This window comes from Canis lupus, chromosome X, assembly GCF_011100685.1.
Source record: "Canis lupus familiaris isolate Mischka breed German Shepherd chromosome X, alternate assembly UU_Cfam_GSD_1.0, whole genome shotgun sequence".
NCBI classification, from domain to species: Eukaryota; Metazoa; Chordata; class Mammalia; order Carnivora; family Canidae; genus Canis; species Canis lupus.
In genome coordinates, this window is record NC_049260.1 from 107,714,315 (window position 1) to 107,738,518 (window position 24,204).

Sequence of the window (24,204 nt, forward strand, 5' to 3'; positions counted from 1 at the left end):
TGAAGCAAGTTGAGAAATGAACACCAGGCATTTCATCTGTGTTTTCCCATGGAGATTTGCAACATCTACTATCTTTTTCCTTTTTTCCCTCATCTCTTCTAGACTGACTGTGTGATCTTGTAAACGACTACATTTACTTTCTTGGGGACCCAAATTTTTTGAGGGGATAAGACTTCCTGGTTGGTCTCAAAGGGCCCTTCCTGCTTGGTTAAGTATGAGTCTTTGGGGACAGCAAGAGAAGAGGTTAGGGACAGGGATTGCTGACTGGGTTCCTCTTAGGTTTGCCTTCTCCATTGGAATATCCAGGGATATTGCCAAATTTCAAAGTATTCCCACCTAGAATCCCTGGAATGCCAGGAGTGGCTATGTGCCCCTCTGCCTGGGAACTTTTCCCTTTCCAGTATCCTCGAAATTCTGGGAGGAAAAGGAACTTATCCTTCTCTTTGACTCCCTGGGATGTAGAACTACTACTCTTTCCCTACAACAGAGAGATAGCATGCCCTTTTCTGGTCCTCTCCAAGTCTCCCAGGATAAGATTACTGTAAAATGATGAGCCTTGTCACTTGACAGCCTCAATAAATTGATTCACCTGCTCATCAATGTCAGTGGCCAGATTTCCCAAGTCACCCTTTGCCCCCACCATCTGTCCATGGATCCAGAACCTCTGGAATCTATGGAGTTATCCTGGGTGGACCAATTTTGACCACATTCATCCACCTGCTTTATGATAACTTCTCTAGTCTAGTGCTACCCTGGAGATTCTATTCTAGATGTGGTCTAAAATCTAAGGTCTACAGGTTACAGGGAGATATGAAAGTTGGTTTTAGAATCCTGAACAAATGCAGGAGAGAGAAACTAGGCAAGTGTCAAGTAAACAAGAGACTTTAATTGGCCCTAAGGAATGACAGACAGACCATGATCTGGCTTGAACTAGTTGTTTCAGATGTTTATTCCAGGGCCACCAAGTGGGTCCAAATGTCAGCCTATATTCCATAGTTTATGTCCTTCAGAAAGTTCTAGATCCACCTGTTCTTATTTGTGCTGCTTAAGAAAATAATCCTCACCCTGTCACTTCAGCATGGTGGCAGGACTATTGTTCATGATTAGAGTCTGTCGTACACTTGATCTTAGCCAAAAGGCTGAGAAGTGATGATTAGAGTCTGTCCTAATCTTAGAAGGAATCTGTAGAATTTCCCCATGCAGGAACAGGAAGTGAGAGCTACAGAAGGTATGCCATGCACAAAGTCCCCAAAAAGTCAATTTCACCTATTAGGCTTAATTTTATTTCAATGTTCAACTATACTTCTATCTTGCTCTCTTAACAAAGCATACTAATTATAACACACGCTCGGAAGGTGCATATAATGAAAAGTTAAACATTTCTGAGAAAAACAAAATTGCTTTAAAATTCCCTTCTGTCTCCTGCAGATGGGCAAGGTGGATGGAATTCATCAGGCTGTAAAGTAAAGGAAACAAATGAAAATCACACAATCTGTCAGTGTGACCACCTCACCCATTTTGGAGTCTTATTGGTAAGTTGTCCCTTAACCATTCCTTGATAGAATTTGGGCAAATTTTATTAGATTACAGACCAGAAATACATGCATGAACTGTTGTGGAAAAGTGGCATGTGAGCAGGAAACAGCTCCTTCTTTGTTCATCCAACGTAGAGCAGATTGAAATAAATATTTATTTTTCTCCTTATAAAAGTAATTCTTACTCCTCAAAATTCAAACATTACAGAAAAGGTCCCTATAATCCCCCACCCAAGAGATCGCTGTCTTTAACACCTTTATGTAAATTCTTTCACATTCTTTTCCTATATGTATATTAATACATGAATATGTTTTTGTTTTATAAAAACGAGATCAAATTATTCACACCGTTTACCAGTTGCTTTGCACTAACAATGTAATGGGACACCTTTCAGGCAAATACATATCCATCTACTTCAATTTTCAAAATACCTTTATAGAATTCTCTTGTGTGGATTTAACACAATGAATTTAACCAATCCCCTATACGCAGGCATTTTAGTTGTTATTGTTTTTCTCCATTATGAACAATGCTGTAATACACATTTTTTTTCATGACTCTTCTAACACTGGTGTAACTATTTCTGTAGGATAAATTAATGGAAGCAGAGTTTCTGGGTCAAAGAGTATGGTCACTAAATATTTTAATTGTCAGATTGCAGTGTAAGAAAGATATATTTTTAAAATTCTTGCAGTACTTAACCAAACAAGAGTCAGATCATCAATTCTCGTATTCAGGCTTAGAGCTTCATTCATTGTTAGTTAACTCTTCCATCTCTTTAGTGGTCTATAGCCTTCCCTAACACGAGGAGTTGCTGAGTTTTCCTTCAAAATTGCTCTCAAAGGGGCACCTGGCTGAAGAACACTTCAGTCAGAACACCTGACTCTTGATCTTGGGGTCAGGAGTTCAAGCTCCATGTTGGGCACAAGGTTTACTTAGAAAGAAAGAAAGAAAGAAAATGGCTTTCAAATGTGTTACTTCTTTTCTACCTCTCTCCAAGTACTTTCTTAGTTGTCTTGAGTTACTTTAATATATATACTCTATACTGTCATCTGAATGTGTTGTGCACAAGTTGTTTCTCCTACTCATGGTAAGCTTGGCATTGTTGATATTCTGAACCAAATAATTTTTTGTTGTAGGGGACTGTTCTGTGCATTACAGGATGTTTAGCAGCATCCCCGGCCTCTCTACCCACTAGATGCCAGTAGCACCTTCCCCAGTAGTGACAACCAAAAATGTCTCCAGACAGTACCAATGTCCCAGGGGGAGACATTGCCTCCAGTTGAGAACTACCAGGGTAGACCAGTGCTTCTTAGCCTTTTAGAATTCATGAATCTCTATAACTATCTGAGGAAAGCTATAGACCTTCTCCCCAGAACAATGCACACAAATATTCAAATGATTTTGTATCCCATTTCAGGTCTTTTATGGTCCACAGGTTAAGAAATTTGGGGATTATGTAATCTCTAAGGTCCATTTTGTCTCTTAATTTTATGAAAGTTATTTAAGACCTAAGGAAAAGGAAAAAAATTTTGATGTTCTGTGAAGTGTTTTAGGACGCTTAGTTCAAATAATAATTCACTCTGCATCCCAAATTCACATCTATTAGTTTGGTTATATTTTAAGTGTGGAACATGTTAATGACAATAAAGCCAAGGACTAAATGTTCTTCTAGTGCTGTTGATGGCTCTCCATGACCTGTACACAGTAAGTTGCACTAGGCATATTCAACAAACAATATACAGTCTTACTGTATATTCATCTGCATAGTCTGGCTTTAAAAGACCTATAGCAGAGATGTTATATATATCCTGAGGACCTCCTATAGTGAGCCCTGGAAGTGTTTTACCATGAACTTGTCTGGCAAATGTATAAAATACCACATTTGCATTTCCTAGGATTTATCCAGGTCTGCAGTGGATGCAGTGAATGAACAGATATTAGTGCTTATAACATACATTGGATGTGGAATCTCCTCCATTTTCCTGGGAGTTGCAATGGTGACATACATAGCTTTTCAGTAAGTTGATAAAGTCTTGCTCTGAGTAGGTTTAATTCGGTTTGATGGATGCTGTTGTCATTGTAACCTGTTAATTTAATAAAATGCTCTTATTCATCACAATAGGAAGAGGTCAAATCCATTAGATTATGAAGTGGACAGATTAAAAAAGAAACAACCAAGGCTCCTCTAAAAAAGAGAGAGAAAAAAAGACAGAGACTGTAATTGGATTTTTTAAAAGTGAGAGGGTTGTGGTATGGTAAGATTTCTCTAATGGGATACAAAACACTAACATAAATGAAAAAGTTGATAAATTAAACTTCATTGAAATAAAAAACTTTTTTCTCCAAAAGACACAATTAAGGTAGTGAAAAGGCAAACCATAAATTGGGAGAAGATAATTTCAATGCATATATCTGACAAAGGACTTTTATGCATATATATATATATATATATATACATATACATACACATACATATACACATACAAATGAAAAAGATAGACAATAAAATTAAAATTAGGCAAAGAATTTGAAAGGGATCTCACAAAAGAGGATATTCATGCCTAACCCTAATCCTTACCCAAATGGCTAATAACCATACAATAATGTTTGCAACATCATTACTTATCAGAGAAATCCTAATGAAAACCACAGTTAAATGTCTATGAACCTATCAGAATGGCTAAAATAAAAAATATTGACAAGAACAAGTGCCAACAAGGGTGTGGAACAACTGGAACACTTATACATTGGTGGTGGGAATGTAAAATAGCACAAATGCTTGAGAAATTTCTTTGGCAATACCTACCGAAGGTAGGTACATATCTAGCTATTGATTCAGAAATTTCACTATTAGACCAATACATATCTGGCTATTAACCCAGGAATTTCACTATTAGAGAGAAATGAGTACATGTGTCCACTGAAACATATATAACAAGAATATTCACAGCAGGTTCATTCATAATGGCTCCAATTTGGGAACAACCCCAATGTATATTAACAGTTGACTGGATGAATAAATTGTGGTATACTCATAAAATGGAATGCTTTGCAGCAGTAAAAAAGAATGGACTACTCCTGTACAGTGCAGAACATAACATCTAAATCACATAGATGTAGAATTGAACAAAAAGAAAGTCAGAAAAAGAGGAGAGCATACTGCATCGTTCCACTTATACAGAGTTCTAGGTACAGGCCAAACTAAATCTATGAGGACAAAAGCTAGAATATTGGTTACTTCTGTGTGTGTTAGCGAGGGGAGGTTATTGAATTGGGAAAAGATTGAAGGGGCCTTCTGAGATTCGAAAATATTCCCGCTAGAGAAGATATTGGCAAATGACATATCTGATAAAGGGTTAGTACCCAAGATATATAGAAACCTGGGGCACTGGCCTGGCTCAGTCGATGGAACACACGACTCTTGATCTCAGGGTCATGAGTTTGAGCCCCAGGTTGGAGGTAGAGATTGCTAAAAAAAATTAATAAATAAACTTTTTAAAAGTGTACAATTCAATAGTTTAAAAATGCATGTAAAAAGGTGATGAAACTCAACACCCCCAAAATCAGATAATCCAATTAAAAATGGGTAGAAGACATGAGCGGACATTTCTCTGAAGAAGATATATAGGTGGCCAACAGATACACAAAAAGATGCTCAACATCACTCATCATTGGGGAACTGCAAAGCAAAACTTCAATGAGCTATCACCTCACATCTGTCAGAATGACTAAAATCAAAAACACAAGAAACAAGTAGATCCAGCCCTGAGTCTGCTGAAGGAGTGATGACATAATGGTGGTGTCCAGAAAACTCTTTCCTTTCTTTTCCCCAAAATTAAAAAAGAAAAGGAAAAAGAAAAAAGGATGCTGCTTAGCTCAGAGAGGCTACTATTATTCCTGTTAGTGAAGGTCACTGTATTTAGGATACTCTGACTCCACCTGGAAAAAGGGTAGGGAGCTCAAAAAATCCAGTACATGTAAGATAGAAGGAGTAAGTTAATTTTATTTTTTTTATTTTTATTTTTTTAGGAGTAAGTTAATTTTAATAGGCACTTCTTTGATTTTGTAAAAAAGATTTATTTATTTATTTATTTATTTATTTTAAGCGGGGGGGGGGGGGGGAAGGATCAGAGTGGGGAGGGAGAGAGAATCCTCAATCAGACTCCCTACTGTGTAGAGTCTTACTTGGAGCTCAATCTCATGACCTCAGCCAAAATCCACAGTCAGCTGCTTAACTGACTGAGCCATCCGGGTGCCCCTAGGCACTTCTTTTTTTCCTCCACTTATTAGGCAGATAAGATGTGGCAATGTTTGATTAAAACCAGAGACCCTGGGCAGCCCTGGTGACACAGCGGTTTGGCGCCGCCTGCGGCCTGAGGTGTGATCCTGGGGACCCGGGATGGAGTCCCATGTCGGGCTCCCTGCATGGAGCCTGCTTCTCCCTCTGCCTGTGTCTCTGCCTCTCTCTCTCTCTGTGTCTATGAATGAATAAATAAAATCTTAAAAAAAAAAAAAAACAGAGACCCTGCCTACCTCAACGCTATGCCTTTTCTTTTAGCAAACTTCGAAAAGATCATCCTTCCAAAATCCTGATCAACCTGTGCACAGCACTACTGATGTTAAACCTGACCTTTCTGGTCAATTCCTGGTCATCGTCATTTCAGAAAGCTGGACTGTGTGTCACAGCTGCCATGGCCCTTCATTACTTCCTGCTCGTTTCCTTGACTTGGATGGGCCTGGAGGCGGTCCACATGTATTTGTCTCTTGTCAGAGTCTTCAACATATATGTCCCCAATTATATACTTAAATTTTGTCTAGTTGGTTGGGGTAAGTATATCTGCTGTCCTTGATGTCTCTGTTTTGAGCCTGTGTGCATTTCTAATTCCAGCTTCATTAGACACATTATTCAGAACCAAATTCTGTTATTATCATCAGTAAGGAATTAAGGATTGCCTCACTGGTGTTTGGGTGTGCATCTCTTTTTCTGCTTCTATTGCTCTATGAATTCAACTTTTAAACTCTATGGTGAGGAATGGGTCCACGAATATTTATTGAGCAGCTGCTTGTGTACTGTGTTAAACGCAAGTACTACTGGAAGGAACCGGTCAGATTTTATCCTTCCCTCTACAGAAGTTAGAACCCCAACAAATACTTAGTAGTATCACAGCCAATACTTACGTGTATGGTAGTACTTATGTAGTAGCACTTACAAGTGCCAAACACTGCTCTAAGTGCTCTGTGTACTTATTCAGCACTCACAATGTCTCTATGAGGAAGATTTCATCATTAATCCCATTTAATGGTGAGGACACTGAGGCAGAGAGATTGGGTAATTTGCCAAAATGCACATAGCTAGTAATGGCCCACCTGGGATTTGAACCAGAGATTTGGCTCCATAGTTTGGGCATGTGACCTCTGCGATATGGCCATATTGTTGAAGGGACAGGGAAAGGACTTGCAAGGTGTGAAGGGGTGCTGGGTCAGACGCCCTGATACCCACCACACCTCATGGTGGTCACTGTCACTGCTCCCTGATGGAAGAAGCCAGGAATGGAACCCAGCACAAAAATTTCCTCATTTAAAGGTTATTTCATTGGTTTGCTGTCCTGTATTTCTAACTTGGTCAGCTCAGCGCCTCCCTGCCCCCCCTTGCCTATTCAAAACAGATTTTGAGTTCAGAGAATGTGTTGGATATACAGGAGGTGCACATGAAAGGGGACACATAGGATCCATCTGAGGATAGATTTTATCTTCCACTGCCTTTGTGAAGACAATAGCTTCCCAATTAGCTACTCATCCTTTTAATGAGTTCATTAACATAGCACATGCTTTCCCTGGATCCACAGTCAGTGCTATTATCCAATGCTAATGTGGGGAGCAGAGACAGGCAAACACCAAGCAGAGCATAATCTAAAACTGTTTCAGCACACTTTACAATCCATCAGAAACACAGAGCCCAAAGCAATCAGTACACTCCTCCTGTGCCTGGCAGCCCTCCTCTCAAGTCAACCGGGAGATTGAAAAATGTTGTGGAAGAGGCTTCATGAATAATCCCCAAAGCAGATAACCCACATATGGCTAACTGGAAAGGGGCTGTAGATAACACTCCATGCTGGCTTTCCTTCCCTCTTCTCATCTCTCTTACTTGACTTCCTTCTCAGACTCCTCCTCCTTCACTCTCTCCTTAAACAGTGGTGTTCCCCAGGGCTTCCTTCTTGTTTCTTGGATAATCTCATTCTACACACACTGGCTGGGGTGTCAAGTACACACTACAGCCAAGGCCAACCTGACTGGCTCCACTGGTCAGGATGCTACAAGCCGCTTTCAGGTTCACTTGATTTACTTACGGAGATGGTGAATGGAAGAGTAACTAGAGGCGCCAGCTCCCAAGTCCTTGTCCCACACAATATAAAAGAACGACACCCAAACAAAGGGAACAGATAGCTGAGGGTTGAGGGATTCCCTGCTGCTGAAGAGCCTGTTCTAAGCCAAGGCTGTGCATTTTCGTATTCCGAAGCTCTGTTCTGAGGGGGGCAAGGTGCAAAGCCCCACACCTCCTCGGAACCTGGGAGGGATGAGAACCTGCCTCCTGACGGCCTCCTGGAGGAGATGGAAAGGCGAGTAGGGGACAGCCTCAGAGTACCCCTCACACGCCCGCAGTCTTCTCCAACTCTTGTGGGATCCTGGGACATTCTGTCCAAGTTCAGATCAGATTCTGGGCAAGCCTTTACCTGCTCTGCCTAGGTGGCTACCTGCAAGGTCACCAGGGAGCCACTGCAGAGCTTTCCAGCTATAGGCACTTTCGGAGCATTTAAATATTAAACAAATGCAATCAACTGCAAGGAAAACAAACTTAGCATCTCTTTATGTTTGAAGTTCTGTCTTCCTAATGCCAAAGCAACCTGTGGAAAAGGTTTTACTCCTGTATTTAAATCCCCATCCAAAGCAGTAGATTGGTCCACATTTTTTTAACAACCAGTAGGGACCTTTTTGTTTATTAATCAATAATTTATTAATTTGTTAATTACCAAAGTATAAACGCAGCTTGGGGACTGCCTCACAGCTTCCACTGTAAATGTGATACCTCACTCCATCCCTCCTTTCTGGCCTCCAACAGATTAAAGCAATTTTTTTTAAATTGAAGTCTAGTTAATACTCAATGTTATGTTAGTTTCAGGTGTACAACATAGTGATTGGACAAGTCTATACTGTGCTCATCACAGTGAGCAGCCACCTGTCCCCATAGAGCCCTATTGCAATGCCATTCATGACATTCCCTATGCCGTTCTTTTCATCCTCATGACTTATTCCATTAACTGGAAGCCTATAACTTCCACACCCCTTCACCCATGTCCCCCCCCACCATCATCTCCCTCCTCTCACCACAACCATTAGTTTGTTCTTTGTATTTATGAGTCTGTTCCTGTTTTTTTTTCCAACAGGTATTCTTGTAAATATCTACATCATGCTAGGCACTGTGCTAAGTGTGTGATATACAGATCAAAAGGAACTGTCCTATTTACAGGACAGCAGAGGATTTTTCAAGGACTTGGCACTCTGGGGTTTAGAACAGCCTCGCAAAGCATCTTATGAAACCCCTAAAAAGTGTGCAGGTGCAATGCTCTTAGTTTAGGAGAAATACATTGGTTAGAAATAAGGAAATCATTTAAGTTTTGCAAATGTACATGAAACTGGATTTTTTAAATCCTGTGTCTATACTCATATCACGTTTGACCACTTTGACTAAACTGATTGCTTTATTATAGTCTGGCTGAATTGACTGGTCGTTAACTGGTCGATCTAGTCAAAATGTCAAACTAGTAACAAGTGTGGAAACAGCCCCCCTGTCAGAAAGCACTGAAGGCTACAGCTGATGGCCTGTGCCCTTCCTCCAAGTTGACCTAGACAAAAAGATCCTAGGAACTAAGGAGAAAAAATTGGCAGCCCATCATCTGGAAAGAAATGCTTGATGCAAACCTGTATTCCGATGAACTAGATATTTCTATTGCCAAGTTGATTTTTTGGCACTTGAGTTATTTTTAATAATCAGTGGGCGTTGTATTGGAGCCTTTGGCATGCTGTTTAGTTTAGCAGATTGGAGCATTCCTAGAAATGTTTAACTTGGAAAAATTCACAAACATTTTGCAAACAATGGTATTTTGATGCCCGCACATCTGTGGCTCATTAAAACAGCGTCTTGGTGTATCAGGGCCCACAGTCAATGATCAGGACCTCTCCTGCTTCCTAATGGGACTCCTTTGGCTTGTTTCCCCACTCTAGGAATCCCAGGGGTCATGGTGGCAATCACACTCAGTGTGAAAAAAGATCTGTATGGAACGCTGAGCTCAACGACTCCATTGTAAGTACTGGCATCTCTGCTTCTCAGGTGGTGATGCTCTTGACCATCAGAGGCTGCGGAATGGGGGGGGAAGAGGTTGTTCCTGACCTGCAGCTTGGTCTTGGCGACCACTCAAGGGGACACTTAGACTCACTGTTTTTGGCCTAAACACAGTCATGGGCGCACTCATTAGGTACCTTGGCTCTGTGTGACCTTGGACAACTTACTTTACCTCTTCCTTCCATTTCCTACCCTGGAAAATGGGACAATAATGTTTGCTCTCAATGTAGTATGCAAATTAAAATGACATCACATATATAAAGTGCTCAGCATGTGGCCTGTTCCATGGTAAGGGCTACATAACTGGCAGTGATTATGATTAGAAAGCTTGCAGGATGTGGGAGGAGTTGTAGTGATCACTGTAAGGAAATATGGAGGCAGTTGGAAGACATTTTCTAGCTGTCAACAACCATCTCCCCTGAAAGACTCCACTGCTTTCCTTTGTAAATTGGTTCAGCTTTGTTGTCCTGTTGTTTTTCTTTTCTTCTTTTTCTCTTATCTCCTTTTTATTCTTTTTAAAACATTTTTTATTTTTATTTGAGTACAGTTGACACACAATGTTACATTAGCTATGGTTGTCCAACTTAGTGATTGGACAAGTTTATAAGTTATGCCCTGCTTACCATCTTTTGTTTTCTTCCCAATGTATAAGCCCATCTCTGTGGTTCTCTCATCCACAGCCACAGAGAAGTAGCCATTTGCCTTTCCAGAACCTTCTTTTATAGGCATGTAGCTATTTACCATATAGTCCTTTAGACTGCATGCTTTCCTTTCACGCTTCTGATTATTTTTTTACTTTGTTAGATTCATTCTCTTTATTGTTGCCTCTAAAGCTGGGTTGTTTTTTTAACTACAGATTTCCTCTCCTACTGGACTAGAATCAAATGTAGGAGGTCTCACATACAGCCCCCCAGACTCCTCCATCTTTTACATTGAGATGACAGTTTCTGGGGTGTCAAAATTATAATTATAATTATTGTTAGCCTTTCTTTCTCTCCATTTTCTCTTCCCTTGCTTCTCATCTCCTCCTCCATCCTTGCTCCTCGCCTGTTCTGTGACTTAAAGGGCCCCCAGTGTCTATCTATTGGTGATTCTACTTCAAGATCAAAAGCAAAACCAGAACAGAACCAACTCCACTCCTCCTGAAAAGAGCCCTTTCATATGTGAATTGGTTAAGTAAGAGGCAGAGTGCTGTAAAAGCTTTTTTTTTTTTATAATTATATTTTGAAGAAGTAATACATGCACGTGGTACAAAATTCAAACACACAAAAGGGTAGAGGATGAAAAGTAAGCCCCGCTCCCAACCCCCAGCCATGCCATCTCTCTTTCTTGATGAAATTATTACCAACAATCAGACTTGTATAGATATTCTCCTGTACACTCTGTCATCCACATGGTAGCTATACACTGTTTGGCACTTAATAATGTGTCTTAGAGATGATTCTGTATCCAAACATATAGTGCTGCCCCTTTTAAAATGTCTTCTATAGCCTCCTTTAAGGTTTAAGATGATATTCAGGAAATACTAAGTATTAGACTATTAGGGAAATTAAAGATTTTTAAAAAAATTTATTCATGAGAGACACACAGAGAGAGGCAGAGACATGGACAGAGGGAGAAGCAGGCTCACTTTTTGGGAGCCCCATGTGGGACTTGATCCCAGGACCCTGGGATCATGACCTGAGCCAAAGGCAGACACTCAACCACTGAGCCACCTAGGCATCCCTATTAGGGAAATTAAATGCTTTTTTTCCTCACTCCCTCCCAACATACACACAAACCACACACAAACTCACAAACATGAAAGTATCCACACCAATATAAACAATATGATCACAAGGACTTTTCCTTGTTCTGGAAAAGAGGTCTCAGCTAATTGACACACAGTTAAATTAGTTAAGCTTGTCCATGTTCAAAACTCAGAGGTAATGCCCCTGATAATTGGAAATGCTATTAGATGAAGTATTTGTTCATATAAATCATCACATATTTCTTCTTTAATAGAAACAGTAGAGCCATTAAGAGTCCAGTGGTCAGTGTTGCCTTTTGTCTTCCAAACTTGAGGCTGCAGAGGGAGTTTTAAAATATACATCATTAACATTGATGATCTCTTCATCGTTTGATATAGCATTCAGGAAAGCCAGTCATTGCTCATGTCCTTTTACTGTGATATTTATCATGCAAAGCAGAATTCATCTTGCAAACAAAAGCTCAGGTGTAAAGTGGTGGGGTGGGGTAGGGGGAGAGCCACTTTGGAGTAAAATACATAATTTGTTCTTATGCTGTTGAGGAACAGAATAGCCTCCTAGGGAATTGGACGGAGAAGTTTCTGCATTTCCTCTAGGATTTCTGGTATTAGAAAGAACCCTGGACTGAGGCTCAGGAGATTGGGGTTCGAGCCCCACTCTGCCCCTAATGAGTGTGAGTGAACTCTTGTCAAGACAGCGCCTCTCTTGGGGCACCTGGGGGGCTCAGATGGCTAAGCATCTGCCTTTGGCTCAGGTCATGATCCCGGGGTCCTGGGATTGAGCCCCATGTCCACGTGGGGCTCCCTGCTCAGTGGGGAGTCTGCTTCTTCCTCTCTCTCTGCCCTTCCCACTGCTTCTCTCTCTCTCTCTCTCTCTCTCTCTCTCTCTCTCTCTCTCTCTCATAAATACATTTTAAAAATCTTTTAAAAAAAAGACAGTGCCTCTCTCTAGGAACAGGTGCTCTCAGGTGAACTAAAACTGACAAGGTGATCTTGAGTGTCTGACTGAAAACTATAAGTTTGTGTTTATCTATCTCACAATGGCCTTCTCTTCTTTGTCTCTTACAGTTGTTGGATTAAAGATGATTCTATCTTTTACACCTCAGTTGTGGCTTATTTTTGCCTCATATTTCTAATGAATCTCTCCATGTTCTGCACTGTTCTTGCTCAACTGAATTCCATGAACTCCCAAAGCCGCAGGACCCGGCGGAAGATGATCCTGCATGACCTTAAAGGCACAACGAGCCTGACATTCTTACTTGGCCTCACCTGGGGGTTTGCTTTTTTTGCCTGGGGACCTGTGAGGATCTTTTTCTTATATCTTTTTGCCATTTTCAACACGTTGCAAGGTAACTTCTGCTTCTTTGTACTTCCTGTGGCTAGTCAAACCACCACGAAAGCTTTGCTGCTTTGGAAAATAATCTTACCTTTTGGGGATTGAGAGGAGGGAAAGATACTCCAAGAGGCCTCTACTATCAATGGATTGACAGGCAGCCATTGGAAATATTACCCAGATATTAGGACTTCATTAAATGAGCTCACTCTTACTTTGGGATATATAGAAAAGCCCAGAGAGTTAACTCAACTCCAGTTAGTTGGCAATATTTGTATCAAACACTGACTGGTGATTCTACAGTATTCATTGAATCACCACATTGTGCTCGTAAGTGTACAGATATGCACTTACGTTGACATTCTGAAATGCGCAATCCAGTCGAACACAATAATTACTGGACAGTAGAAACACTAAACTTTTGACCCCCTAGACTTTGGCTACATCAGACAGAGATCCAAATATTTTGGGAAGGAGCCAGGCTAGGAAATTGGAGAGTCATAAAGAAATGAAGATGAAGAGTAAAGAGCAGTGGGTCAAGGCAAGAGGCCAAGGTTCTAGTCTTGGTTTTGCTACAAATTGACCTTGGAAGAGTCACCACAACTGATTGGATTAGATGATCATAAACTAATGTCTCTATAGCTCTTTAATTTAATCCCCATTTTCTGGTGAAAGAAGGAAATGATAGTAATGTGGTAGGCAATTGATTGGTAGGCCAAAGATGTCATGAGAAGTAAAAGAGAAGGGTCCAGTTAATATACCTCTGACTAATTGTTGATGTTCATTTTAATCTGACTTTGCCTATTACAAATCTTCAGAGGAAGAGACATGCAGAATGATTTCCTGAGAGTCTCAAACTCTGTTCCGTGTTCTTCTTGTCCTCAAATTTGGCCTAGTTCATTCGAGCCACAGGGGCAGCTATGAGTGAACTTGGGTAGTGCATCGAATCAGGGCCTCCCTTAGTACTCCAAACCATTTACCCACTCAATAAACCTCTTTACCAGACTCCAGTCCACTGGTGATCCATAGGATGCCCCAGCAAGAGAAGAGTTCTATGGTCAAAGAAGTTTGGGAAATGCAGCAAACTGTATTCCCCCATTCTTAAAATGGCACAATACATATCATCGTGGTAAAAGCTCTGAGAAATTCTGCTGGGGGAGGAAAAAACCTTTAAAAATTTATTTGAACCTCGTATTTTAAAAACTTCAGAGCACTTTGTTGTATGGTTATTAACCCCTGAGGAATCTTGGGGAATGTGAATTGGTATGTAGTTATTCGATGCCAGACATTTGCAAGGTGCTGCAGGGAGATGGGGGAACAATCTAGAATAAGGCACAATTTTTGCTCTCATGTCAAGAAACCATCTTATTTTAGAGCAATGAGGTGTATCAGCTGAAACTTTTGCCCCACCAGATACTTCCAAGCATGTTCTGATTGGAATGCTTAAAGACCAAATGCCAGGGAGTAGGATGTGTGCAGAAGTGAATTGGAACCAGATGCCCAGGCAGACTTCTTCCTTAGCAATAAGTTCATTCACTAATTCTGAGAAGAAACACACTCGCCCTCTGGAAAGAGGGGCTAACAGGGAAGCTGACAAAAGAACAAGAAAGCAAAGCTGTTTTAGAACTTACAAAGGAAGAAGGAATGTCTTCAAAACAACAAGTGCTCCATTCCTGTGGTGGAAAGGGGAAGTAGTATCTAAGCAAGAGGCCTCCATGGCTTAGAAGCAGAATCCAGCTGGGGATCTCCTGAGGAATAAGCCCAAAGTCCCACAGATCCAGCATCAACAGAGCCAAGCTGTCTCTGTCTGTCAGATACGCTTTATGTCAACCAAGCACCAAGCATTTTTAGTTCCTCATCCTGCCTTACAAGATAGAATGTGCCATCTTACAGAGAGGGGGTTTGCAGAGCCTTGAGTTTCAAACTCAACTCACACACATACACACACACACACGTGCATGCACACTCAGAGCAGGAATGCAATGAAACAAGTGAACAAATTAGCCATTTAAAAGACAGATAGCAAGTTTGCAATTTTGGCTGAAGGAGGTTGCCCTATGGTCAGATGTGAAAAAAATCTGTGCAGGGAAGGAGGGATGCACAAATAAAAATGCAGGTGACAAAAACCTGACATCTTCCCTCATGCCTATGTTCTAGTGAGTAAGCAAATCAATCTGTTATTGGAAAGAAAAGGGAAAGCTGACAGGCAGAGAAGGAGAGCTGGCAGGCAGCTCATTGGAATTCACATAATAACCTTTAAGTCTGAGAACAAAATAAACTCCATGCAGGAAATCAGAACGGTAATAGGTGCTTGTTGTCACTGTTGCCCCTTGTTCCTGCTGAAGCTGGAGGAGTTTTACATGCTCCAAGACTGGGGTTTGCTCTCACCAGGTTGCTGCACCACCTTCCAGGTGGTTGCTGCTCCGAAAGAGTGAGTGCTGCTCGATTCATCACCACAGTTGTTTGGTTACACGGAGATAAAGCCCTCGGGGGAGTTAGTGAGACATGTCATTCCATTTAGCCTCCAGATTGCTGCCTCCCACCTAGAATCAGAGAGTCTCAGGGCTGGGGCTGGGGACCCAAGATCTTTCAATCCAACTTTCCATCAAGTGACAGAAAGTCACATGCCTCTACCTGAAACTTTCCAGAGACAGAGAGCTCACCATTCTATAAAGCAGAGCATTCAACTTCTCTCTTTTTTAAATTGAAATATATTTGACATTTAACATTGTGCAAATTTAAGGCGTACAACATGTTGATTTGATACACTGATGTATTGTAATATCATAATTTATAATCGGCTCTGCATCTCCGGATCACCCTTTCCTGAGGGTAGAATGTATAGGGCAGTGGTTAAGACCTTGTAACTTATAATCGGCTCTGCATCTTATCCGGATCACCCTTTCCTGAGGGTAGAATGTATAGTGCAGTGTTTAAGACCTTGAGCTTGGGATCCCTGGGTGGTGCCGTGGTTTGGCGCCTGCCTTTGGCCCAGGGCGCGATCCTGGAGACCCTGGATCAAATCCCACGTCGGGCTCCCGGCATGGAGCCTGCTTCTCCCTCTGCCTGTGTCTCTGCCCCCCACCTCTCTCTCTGTGACTATCATGAATAAATAAATAAAACCTTTATAAAAAAAAAAAGACCTTGAGCTTCCCAGCTGGACTGCCTATGTTTGGTTGACACTGGCACCTCAATATTAACCCTGTGACTTGGTCAGATTTATTAGACTTCTTGGACTCTGAGGTCTCTTATCTATAAAAATGAGACTAATATCACAATGCCTATGATATAGTCATTACTTAGTAAACACTAGCTGCAATATGTTACCATGTGGTAGTTCTGTGGCTCCCCTCCCCGCCATTGCTCCTGGTTCTAACCTGGCCACCACACAGAACAAGCCTAATTTGTCCTTTTCATGACGGGCCTTTCAGATCTGCAACTATAGCTACCATATCTCCTCACCTTGTGTTCCCACTCCAAGTCTTCTCTATGCTTGAATACTTCTATTTGTCATCATCACTTTAAAACCAAGCCTCCCAAACTGAATATGGTGCTGGTAGGAGAAAGAGCCAAACTGGGGCAGGATGGCAGGAGACTCTCACCTGCCTCAACCAAGATTCTTGACTTCCATGAATGCCCTAGCTGAAGTGAGCTTTGGGGGCATTTACTAATGACTTGTGCTCAACTAGCAATGAGTTAGGACCACTCTGATCCATTACTAATCATTCACTTCAGCACAACTGGCCAGTAAGGAGGCAAGCTGAACCTTGTATAAAGAACAAAGGGTTGAAAACTGCACTTGGGCCAAAAGAAAGATTTTGAGGCCCAAAAAGATAATATGAAGGTTGCAGAAAACTGTGAGAGTTTGTGTCTCAAGTGCCTTGGAATTCAAGTCAATAAACATCTGTTGGGCTGCTACACATAGAACTGGAGGCAAAGGGAAAAGTGATATGAAGATGAAAAGACTTTACAGTTGGGTGGAGAGATGGGCAACACACGGAGACCGTGGCCACAAAAAGCAAGTTGTATAAGAAACAGAGTGCTATCGGAGCTCAGAAGTGGGAAAAATGAATTTCAGTTTGAGGTACCTAGAAAGGCTTTGTTAATGGGAGTTATTTCTGCCAATTCCACCCTCAAACTTCAGGAGATCCAGTTGGCCCTCCAGAGCATTTGTCATCAGGAAAACCTCAAGTCCTACTTTTTTCTCCCAAGGAGATATTTTATTTTATTTATTTATTTATTTTTTATTTTTTTTATTTTTATTTTTTTAATTTATTTTTTATTGGTGTTAAATTTACCAACATACAGAATAACCCCCAGTGTCCGTCACCCATTCACTCCCATCCCCCGCCCTCCTCCCCTTCTACCACCCCTAGTTCGTTTCCCAGAGTTAGCAGTCTTTACGTTCTGTCTCCCTTTCTGATATTTCCCACACATTTCTTCTCCCTTCCCTTGTATTCCCTTTCACTATTATTTATATTCCCCAAATGAATGAGACCATATAATGTTTGTCCTTCTCCGATTGACTTACTTCACTCAGCATAATACCCTCCAATTCCATCCATCTTGAAGCAAATGGTGGGTATTTGTCATTTCTAATAGCTGAGTAATATTTTAAAGGGTGGGAATGAGAAATGGCCAGCACTGCTGGTGGATACCCTTAGCCCTTCTCTATTCCACTTTCAGGACAAAATCAAGGCTGGCAGTGGGAAATGAAGGTACCAAATTTATGGATTCCACACAGTGTAATTGTGCCAAAGAGTATGTGTATTAGTTTTTTAATGCTGTGTAACAAATTACTCCTAAAGTTTAGCAGCCTAAAGCAACAACACTTATTATCATACCCAGTTACTAAGGGTTGGGAATTCAGGAGCAACTAAGCTGGGTGGTTCTGGCTCAGGTACTCTTTTTTTTTTAATTGGGCTCTATGTCAGAGCCCAATACAAGGCTTGATCTCAAGACCCTGAGATCAAGACCCGACCTGAGATCAAGAGTCAGATGCTTCACTGACTGAGCTGCCCAGGTGCCCCCTGGCTCTGAGACTCTTATGAAGTTGCAGTCAAGCTGTCAGCCAAGGCTGTACTCATGTAGAGACTTGACTGGTTCTGGAGAATTCATTTCCAGGAAGCCTCACTCACGTGGCTGTGGACTGGAAGCCTCACTTCCTCACCATGTCAGCCTCTCCACGGGGCTGCAGGGTGTCGTCAAGCTATAACACTTGGATTCCTTTGGAGGGAGTAATCAGAGATAGAGAGAAGCCACAATGTCTTTTATTACCTATTCTTGGAAGTGACATGCCATCACTTCTGCCATATTCTATTGATACAGTGTAGGAGGAGATGACACAAGGATACAAATGTCAAGATGTAGGGATCATTGAGAGCCATCTGAGAAGTAGACTACCATTGCAGGGCTGCTCTCTCAAACTTTAGGATAGACAGTAGCCCAGGGGGGAAACTATGGTTGATATGAAGTCTTGATACATACCTTCTTATCATCACTGCCTTTGAGAGGGAAGCTAGAAAGATGAACTCAGAAAACCATAATGGCCCTGAGGTTCCTTAGGAGGAGTATCTATGGTAATAAGAGTAGACCTGGGTCTGGGCATTGGTGACCACTGGCAAAAGAAGCTGAAACACACTGACCTTCTTTTGACTTAGGATTCCTCATTTTCATGTTTTACTGCGTAATGAAGGAGAGTGTGCGGGAGCAGTGGCAGATACACTTCTGTTGCGGGTGGTTACGACTGGATAACTCTTCTGGTAAGATGCCAGTTTGGGTAAGGTTTTGAATTTTAGAGGTTTCACACAATTGATCTGATTAACTTGTCTCCTGACTTGAGTTCAGAGAGCATTGGTATCAAAGTGGAGGCTGTTTCCACGTCATGAAAATGATTTGTACTTCTGTGCTGAGATGAATGAAGTCAAGTGAGGAATGTGACTTGGGCCATATTTTAACTTAGTGAAGCTTCTCTTTTGGCCCAGATTCCTTGGATTGCTTGTCCTGGCTGTCACCTCAATCTCAACTCAATTAAAAAGAATGTTGATTGAGTGCCCTACTGTGTTTCAGGCCCTGGGTCACAGGGGCTTTCTGGCCTATAGCCAATAGTGGGTTGAATGGATATGGGAAGCAAGGAGCAATAGTGGAGAAGCCTTACAGGATGGAGCGATGGATCATCCTGCACAGCAGGAGATGTGGTGAACCCCGGTGCTGCCTCTGAGAATATCTACAGTCCAGGCAAATTGATTTTCTATGTGTCAAAAGGCTCTTCCATACAATTCAGAGGGCTTCTCTCAGCCTCAATGCAAAGCCCAGTCTGTTTCTTCTAGGGAAGGCAAATGTTTGAACTTGAAGATTTTATAAGTAGCACAGAAATCTCCCTCCTTTATGCTATAAGTAGCACAGAGATCTCCCTCCTTTATGCTGGGAATGTCAATAACCTGCTGGTTCCTGTGCCAGGCTCTAATGAGAGCAGGCATCTTTGGTAAATGAATTAGCTCTGCCTGTATCACACATCACAGTATGAATCTACTTTTCACAACTTCATAGATAAACTGACTCCTTGAGGTACCTAGAACAGATGCTCTGTGCATTAAGGTTATTTTTTAATAGGATTATTGAGGTAAAATTTATACATCATACAATTCTCCCATGTTAAGTGTAGAATGTGATGGGTTTTATGGTTTTAACTTTTCTGGTGTCATTTCAGACAGGGACAGCAGGTGTGGGCTACATGTTGGGTATAAACAAGAGAGATTGAAGAAAACCTTCCAGAAGAAATTGTTGACACCATCCCTCAAGTCAACTATGACGAGTTCCACTTTGAAATCTTTAGGCTCTGCACAATGCACTCTTTCGGAAATATGCTTCCCAAATGGTGAGCAAAAAGCTACATTGTCTACATTTACATTCCAGAAATATTGAATTAATGTGAGGCCACATACATGGTCTTGGGAAATCCTTCCTCCTCAAAACTAAAAGCACATGTGCATGTATATACCTGGGCTCATTCCTGGCTGAGAGCGTGCATATAGAAGAACCTAGTGAACTTAGTATGTGCAAACCTGGTGGGTTATTAGACTCGGGCAGGAGGGAAGAGACTAAAGGTCAAAACAAATTCATGTGTAATTCAAAACAGTTGTCAGAGATGGTTAAACCCAGAAGGAACCTTAGACAATGTCTAGTGTGATCTTGTTTTCCAGAGGAGGAACCTTAAATGAGGAAAGGAAAATGCCTTATGGCCACTCACTCACCATCAGCAGCAGAACTAGGGCCAGAACTCAGGTTTCCTGGCTCTCAGGCTAGCGCACATCACACACCACCAAGAGCACCAAATGTGCTGCACGACACTATTAGAGGCTCAGCTTCTTCCACAGGAAGCCAGATTTTTAGGTACAGAGGCAGTTGTGGAGGTGGAGGTGGGTGTTGGGAGGGAAAAATGTAGGGAAAGGATTGATCTAAAGGCCCGAAGTGAAGAGAAAGACAAAGGGAACAAGGACTTAGGAACTCAGACTTATGTTGTGATGCCTCTGTGTTGTGTACTTCTAGTTGGACAATGGTGCAGTGACCTTTGGTTGCCTTTCTTAAGGACCAAAGTAGATTCCAGTTCACACATCTAGAACACCTTTGGTGGCCTGACTGTAGTCATTCTCACACTTTCTCATTGCCGGTGGTAGAATTGCCTTATCAGCTTGTATTTTACATCATGTTGATTCCACACAGCAGTTATATTTCCAAGGGCTGTGGCCAATCTGGAATCAGCATGGTGAGTAAAAAAAAAATAAAGGCAACAAGGAACACCTGGCAGCTTGATTGGCAGAGCATGGGACTCTTGATCTCAAGGTCATGAGTTCAAGCCCCATTTTGTGTGTAGAGATTACTTAAATGATAAAAAATAATAATAAATAAATATTCTTAAAAATGAGGGTTCAAGTCCTTTGGTTCAAGTCCCATCTCTGTCACTAACTCTGTGACCTAGGGCACATCACTCCCCTACACGAAGCTGCATTATCTCTACCTTCAACATGAGGATGCTAGGATGGATGGTTAATCTCCAAAGTGCCTACCAGCTTCAGGACTGTGTGGGGCAGCATTGTTTCCTAGTTTAGGCTTGATTGGCCTATGTGCAGTCTCAGGCTCCTTCTCTGTATGGGGAAGTTGGTGCATATGGAAAGACTCATTCCATGCCCACAAGCGTCTATCACTCTGGCCAGCTAACTTGCAGATATGCTCTGCTGCTCATATGGAGGCACTGGGGAGCCATAGCATATAACAGAGGGCAGGAGTTGTGGAAGCTGCTTAGTAGAGAATAGTTGAAGCTGATAGGGAACTAGTTTTGCACAAGGGTTAATTAGTATTGGCTCTCCTGCTGTCCCTGAGGGATATTGTTTCATTAGCAAATATATGGCTTGAATGTACGTGTCTTTCCTCAGGGGGGAGATGGTAGCCCCCTGTGCCCAGGATTTTAGGGTTGTTTTTAATATTATGCCCAGGATTTTTAAAAAAGATTTTATTTATTTATTCATGAGAGACACAGAGAGAGAGAGAGAGAGAGGCAGAAACACAGGCAGAAGGAGAAGCAGGCTCCATGCAGGGAGCCCAATGTGGGACTCAATCCCAGGACTAGATCCTGGGACTCCAAGATCACACCCTGAGCCGAAGGCAGACTCCCAACAGCTGAGCCACCCAGGTGTCCCCATGCCCAGTATTTTAATGTTGTTGTACCAAGCAATAGATCCAGAGAGCTGAGGGGCCTGAAGTTGTGACCAAGACCTGGCTGGTGGGGCAGGTAGTCTAGCCTCTTGGGCCACAGGTTCTAAATCTGCTGTCTGGATGTTGCCAACAGACAGTCAGAGCCAGGCAGCTTAATTTCTATTAGCATAGAGTGAAGCTGTGCCTTCTGTACCACTGGGCACTCTCAGGCTTTAGAAACAGCTAAGGCTTCTGAGCAAGAATATCTGATTCACAGGGGCTGTGGATATGTGTGTGTCACCAGTTTGTGTGGTCCCTTCCTGAAGGCATTCAACATTTGTCCATGAATATCCTTCCCTAGGTCAAGGTTACTATGAATAACACAGCCTGTTATTAACAATGCGGGAAGAACATATGCACTTGTAATTGCCTAAACGGTGCTGTCAGGATGAATGAATTTACTCTGGATCTGTAGAAACTACCCAAGGAAAACACCACAACCTTTACTTCCTAATTCCTCTTATTCACTCCTTCTTTTGGTAAAAATTATCTGATGCTTCTACTATCTTTGAAGTCCCCAGTGCCACTGCTGAGAATGTCCTTTTTCTTTCTTTAACGCAGGTGACTTTGATGAAGATCCCTACTGTTTCTCTCCCTTGAGTTGCGAAGTTGTGCCTAATTATGTGAGAAGAATATTACCTGTGGAAGTCAAGATGAATTCCACTCACAAACAGAGATTTCTTGAATAATTCCCAGCAGAGATACCCACCTCCCCCCAGCTCCAGATTAGGGAAAATGTTGAGTTTGTGAAGCCATCTGCTCCAACTTTGTATTCTAAATATTATTTTGGAAGGAGCATAGTGAAATAGCATTTAGTGGATATTAAAGTCAGAAGATTTCTCCTATTCTTTGTTATAGCTGTTTCTTTCTTTTTCCAGATGAGATTTGAGCTTATGGTTATAATATATTATGGGACGCATGTCTACAGTACTGGAGATTTTGTTTCAAAAATTCTAAATGTCCCTATCCTGAAAGAAAAGGATCAAGTTCAGGGTCCTCACTGCACTGCGAATGAAATAATATAAGGCTGCCAAAGTTTTCGGATATCCAGTGGGCTTGACACCCACAGGGGAAGTAGAAAGAGTCACAAGGTCATACCTTCTGGAAAAAAAAAAATACCCTGTTGGCCTGTCATGACAAAGCATCTGAAATCCCCATTATTCAAGTCACTCTTTGATTGAATCCCCTTGTTGACATGTAAACATGTTTTGTGAAAAGGGTGGCTCATCATTCCATAGACACCAGTGAACTCCTTAGTGGGGATGAATTTCTTAGCCAAGACAGTCCCTGAGGGGACAGCAAGCAGGGTTCTGAGGAATGTGACAGAACAAGAGCTGTTTGAAGCTGGTGGTTCTCCTTAGGGAGGAAAGGACAAGTCAGGGTGAACTGGACAGTGCCGGGATAGAAGTGAAAAAGAGTTACCCAGAGGCAACAGAGTGAGCGCTGAGGATGAATTCTGCCTGCTTTTTGCTCTGTGGGTAAGCATAGTGTGTGGCCTTCTTAATCCTTTCCCAAATATTGCTACTGAGCCTTCCTAGCCAGGCAGGTTGCTCACATTTGGCCTTGGGTAGCAAGAAGTATGGAGAAGAACATTTTGGAAAGATACACAAGCAACTGATTATCAGTGGTTGCCTTCAGGAAGGGGAACTGGGTATCTGGGAAGAAGGGAGACATACTTTTCACTCTCTACCTCTTGATATCTTTGAATATTGTATTGAGAGAATATATTAATCTGTATACAATAAATGAATGAATACATACATAAATATGGAAACTGGACCTTTCCAATGAGAAAGAAAAGTGAACTCTTTGGTTTCAACACCATAAATCAAATCCTCCATAATCCTTGGGAATACATATGGTACCGCTAGTGGGCTGGGGCAACAGCAGAGCTAGGTTCAAATCCCAGCTTTGTCACTTCTTAGAGTTGAGACTCAGGGAAATAACGTAATAGTACATTCATTATAAAGTTCAAATGAGACTTACATGAAGTCTACGCATTTTCTAACACAGTGAAACACAGTACATCTTAACCACTTTCTCTTTATAACGCACATCCACTTACCTCTCACCCTTTCATGGCCCACCGGCCGCATCTCCCCATTGGATGCGGTATCACATTGGATCCTGTAAGCAAGAGTTAATGCTGACTACGAAATAGACCAGAGAACTGGCGCCAGGCACTGGTATGAAGCTCCTAGACTCCCCTTTGTCCCCTCTACCATCTGAAGTAACATTAAAAAAAAGGTAGGCAGGCCCTTAGGCCTCCAGATACCTGCCTCAGAGTCCGTTCCCTTGCCTACGAAATTTTGTTTTTGAGGTAATCTCACAACCATTGTTATCTGTGGGTCTATATGTGTACTTTTTTGTTAAAGAAGGTGAGTGTGTGAGTGTGCATATGTGTGTGAAAGGACTAACATAAATAATGAACAAATT

The 24,204-nt window shown here is 41.8% G+C and overlaps 1 protein-coding gene across 1 annotated transcript in view; it reads left to right on the top strand.

The window, feature by feature from the left end:
* The window catches only part of ADGRG4 (adhesion G protein-coupled receptor G4), a 103,724-nt gene extending 80,322 nt beyond the window's left edge, over positions 1–23,402 (top strand). Inside the window, exons 17-24 of the mRNA XM_038588425.1 lie at positions 1,429–1,532; positions 3,435–3,556; positions 6,098–6,366; positions 9,820–9,898; positions 12,753–13,033; positions 18,678–18,779; positions 19,727–19,894; positions 22,330–23,402. Of these exons, the coding sequence (XP_038444353.1) occupies positions 1,429–1,532; positions 3,435–3,556; positions 6,098–6,366; positions 9,820–9,898; positions 12,753–13,033; positions 18,678–18,779; positions 19,727–19,894; positions 22,330–22,457 (1,253 nt within the window). The 3' untranslated portion in view covers positions 22,458–23,402. The remainder of the gene's footprint in view (positions 1–1,428; positions 1,533–3,434; positions 3,557–6,097; positions 6,367–9,819; positions 9,899–12,752; positions 13,034–18,677; positions 18,780–19,726; positions 19,895–22,329) is intronic.
* The last annotated feature ends 802 nt before the right edge of the window (positions 23,403–24,204 follow it).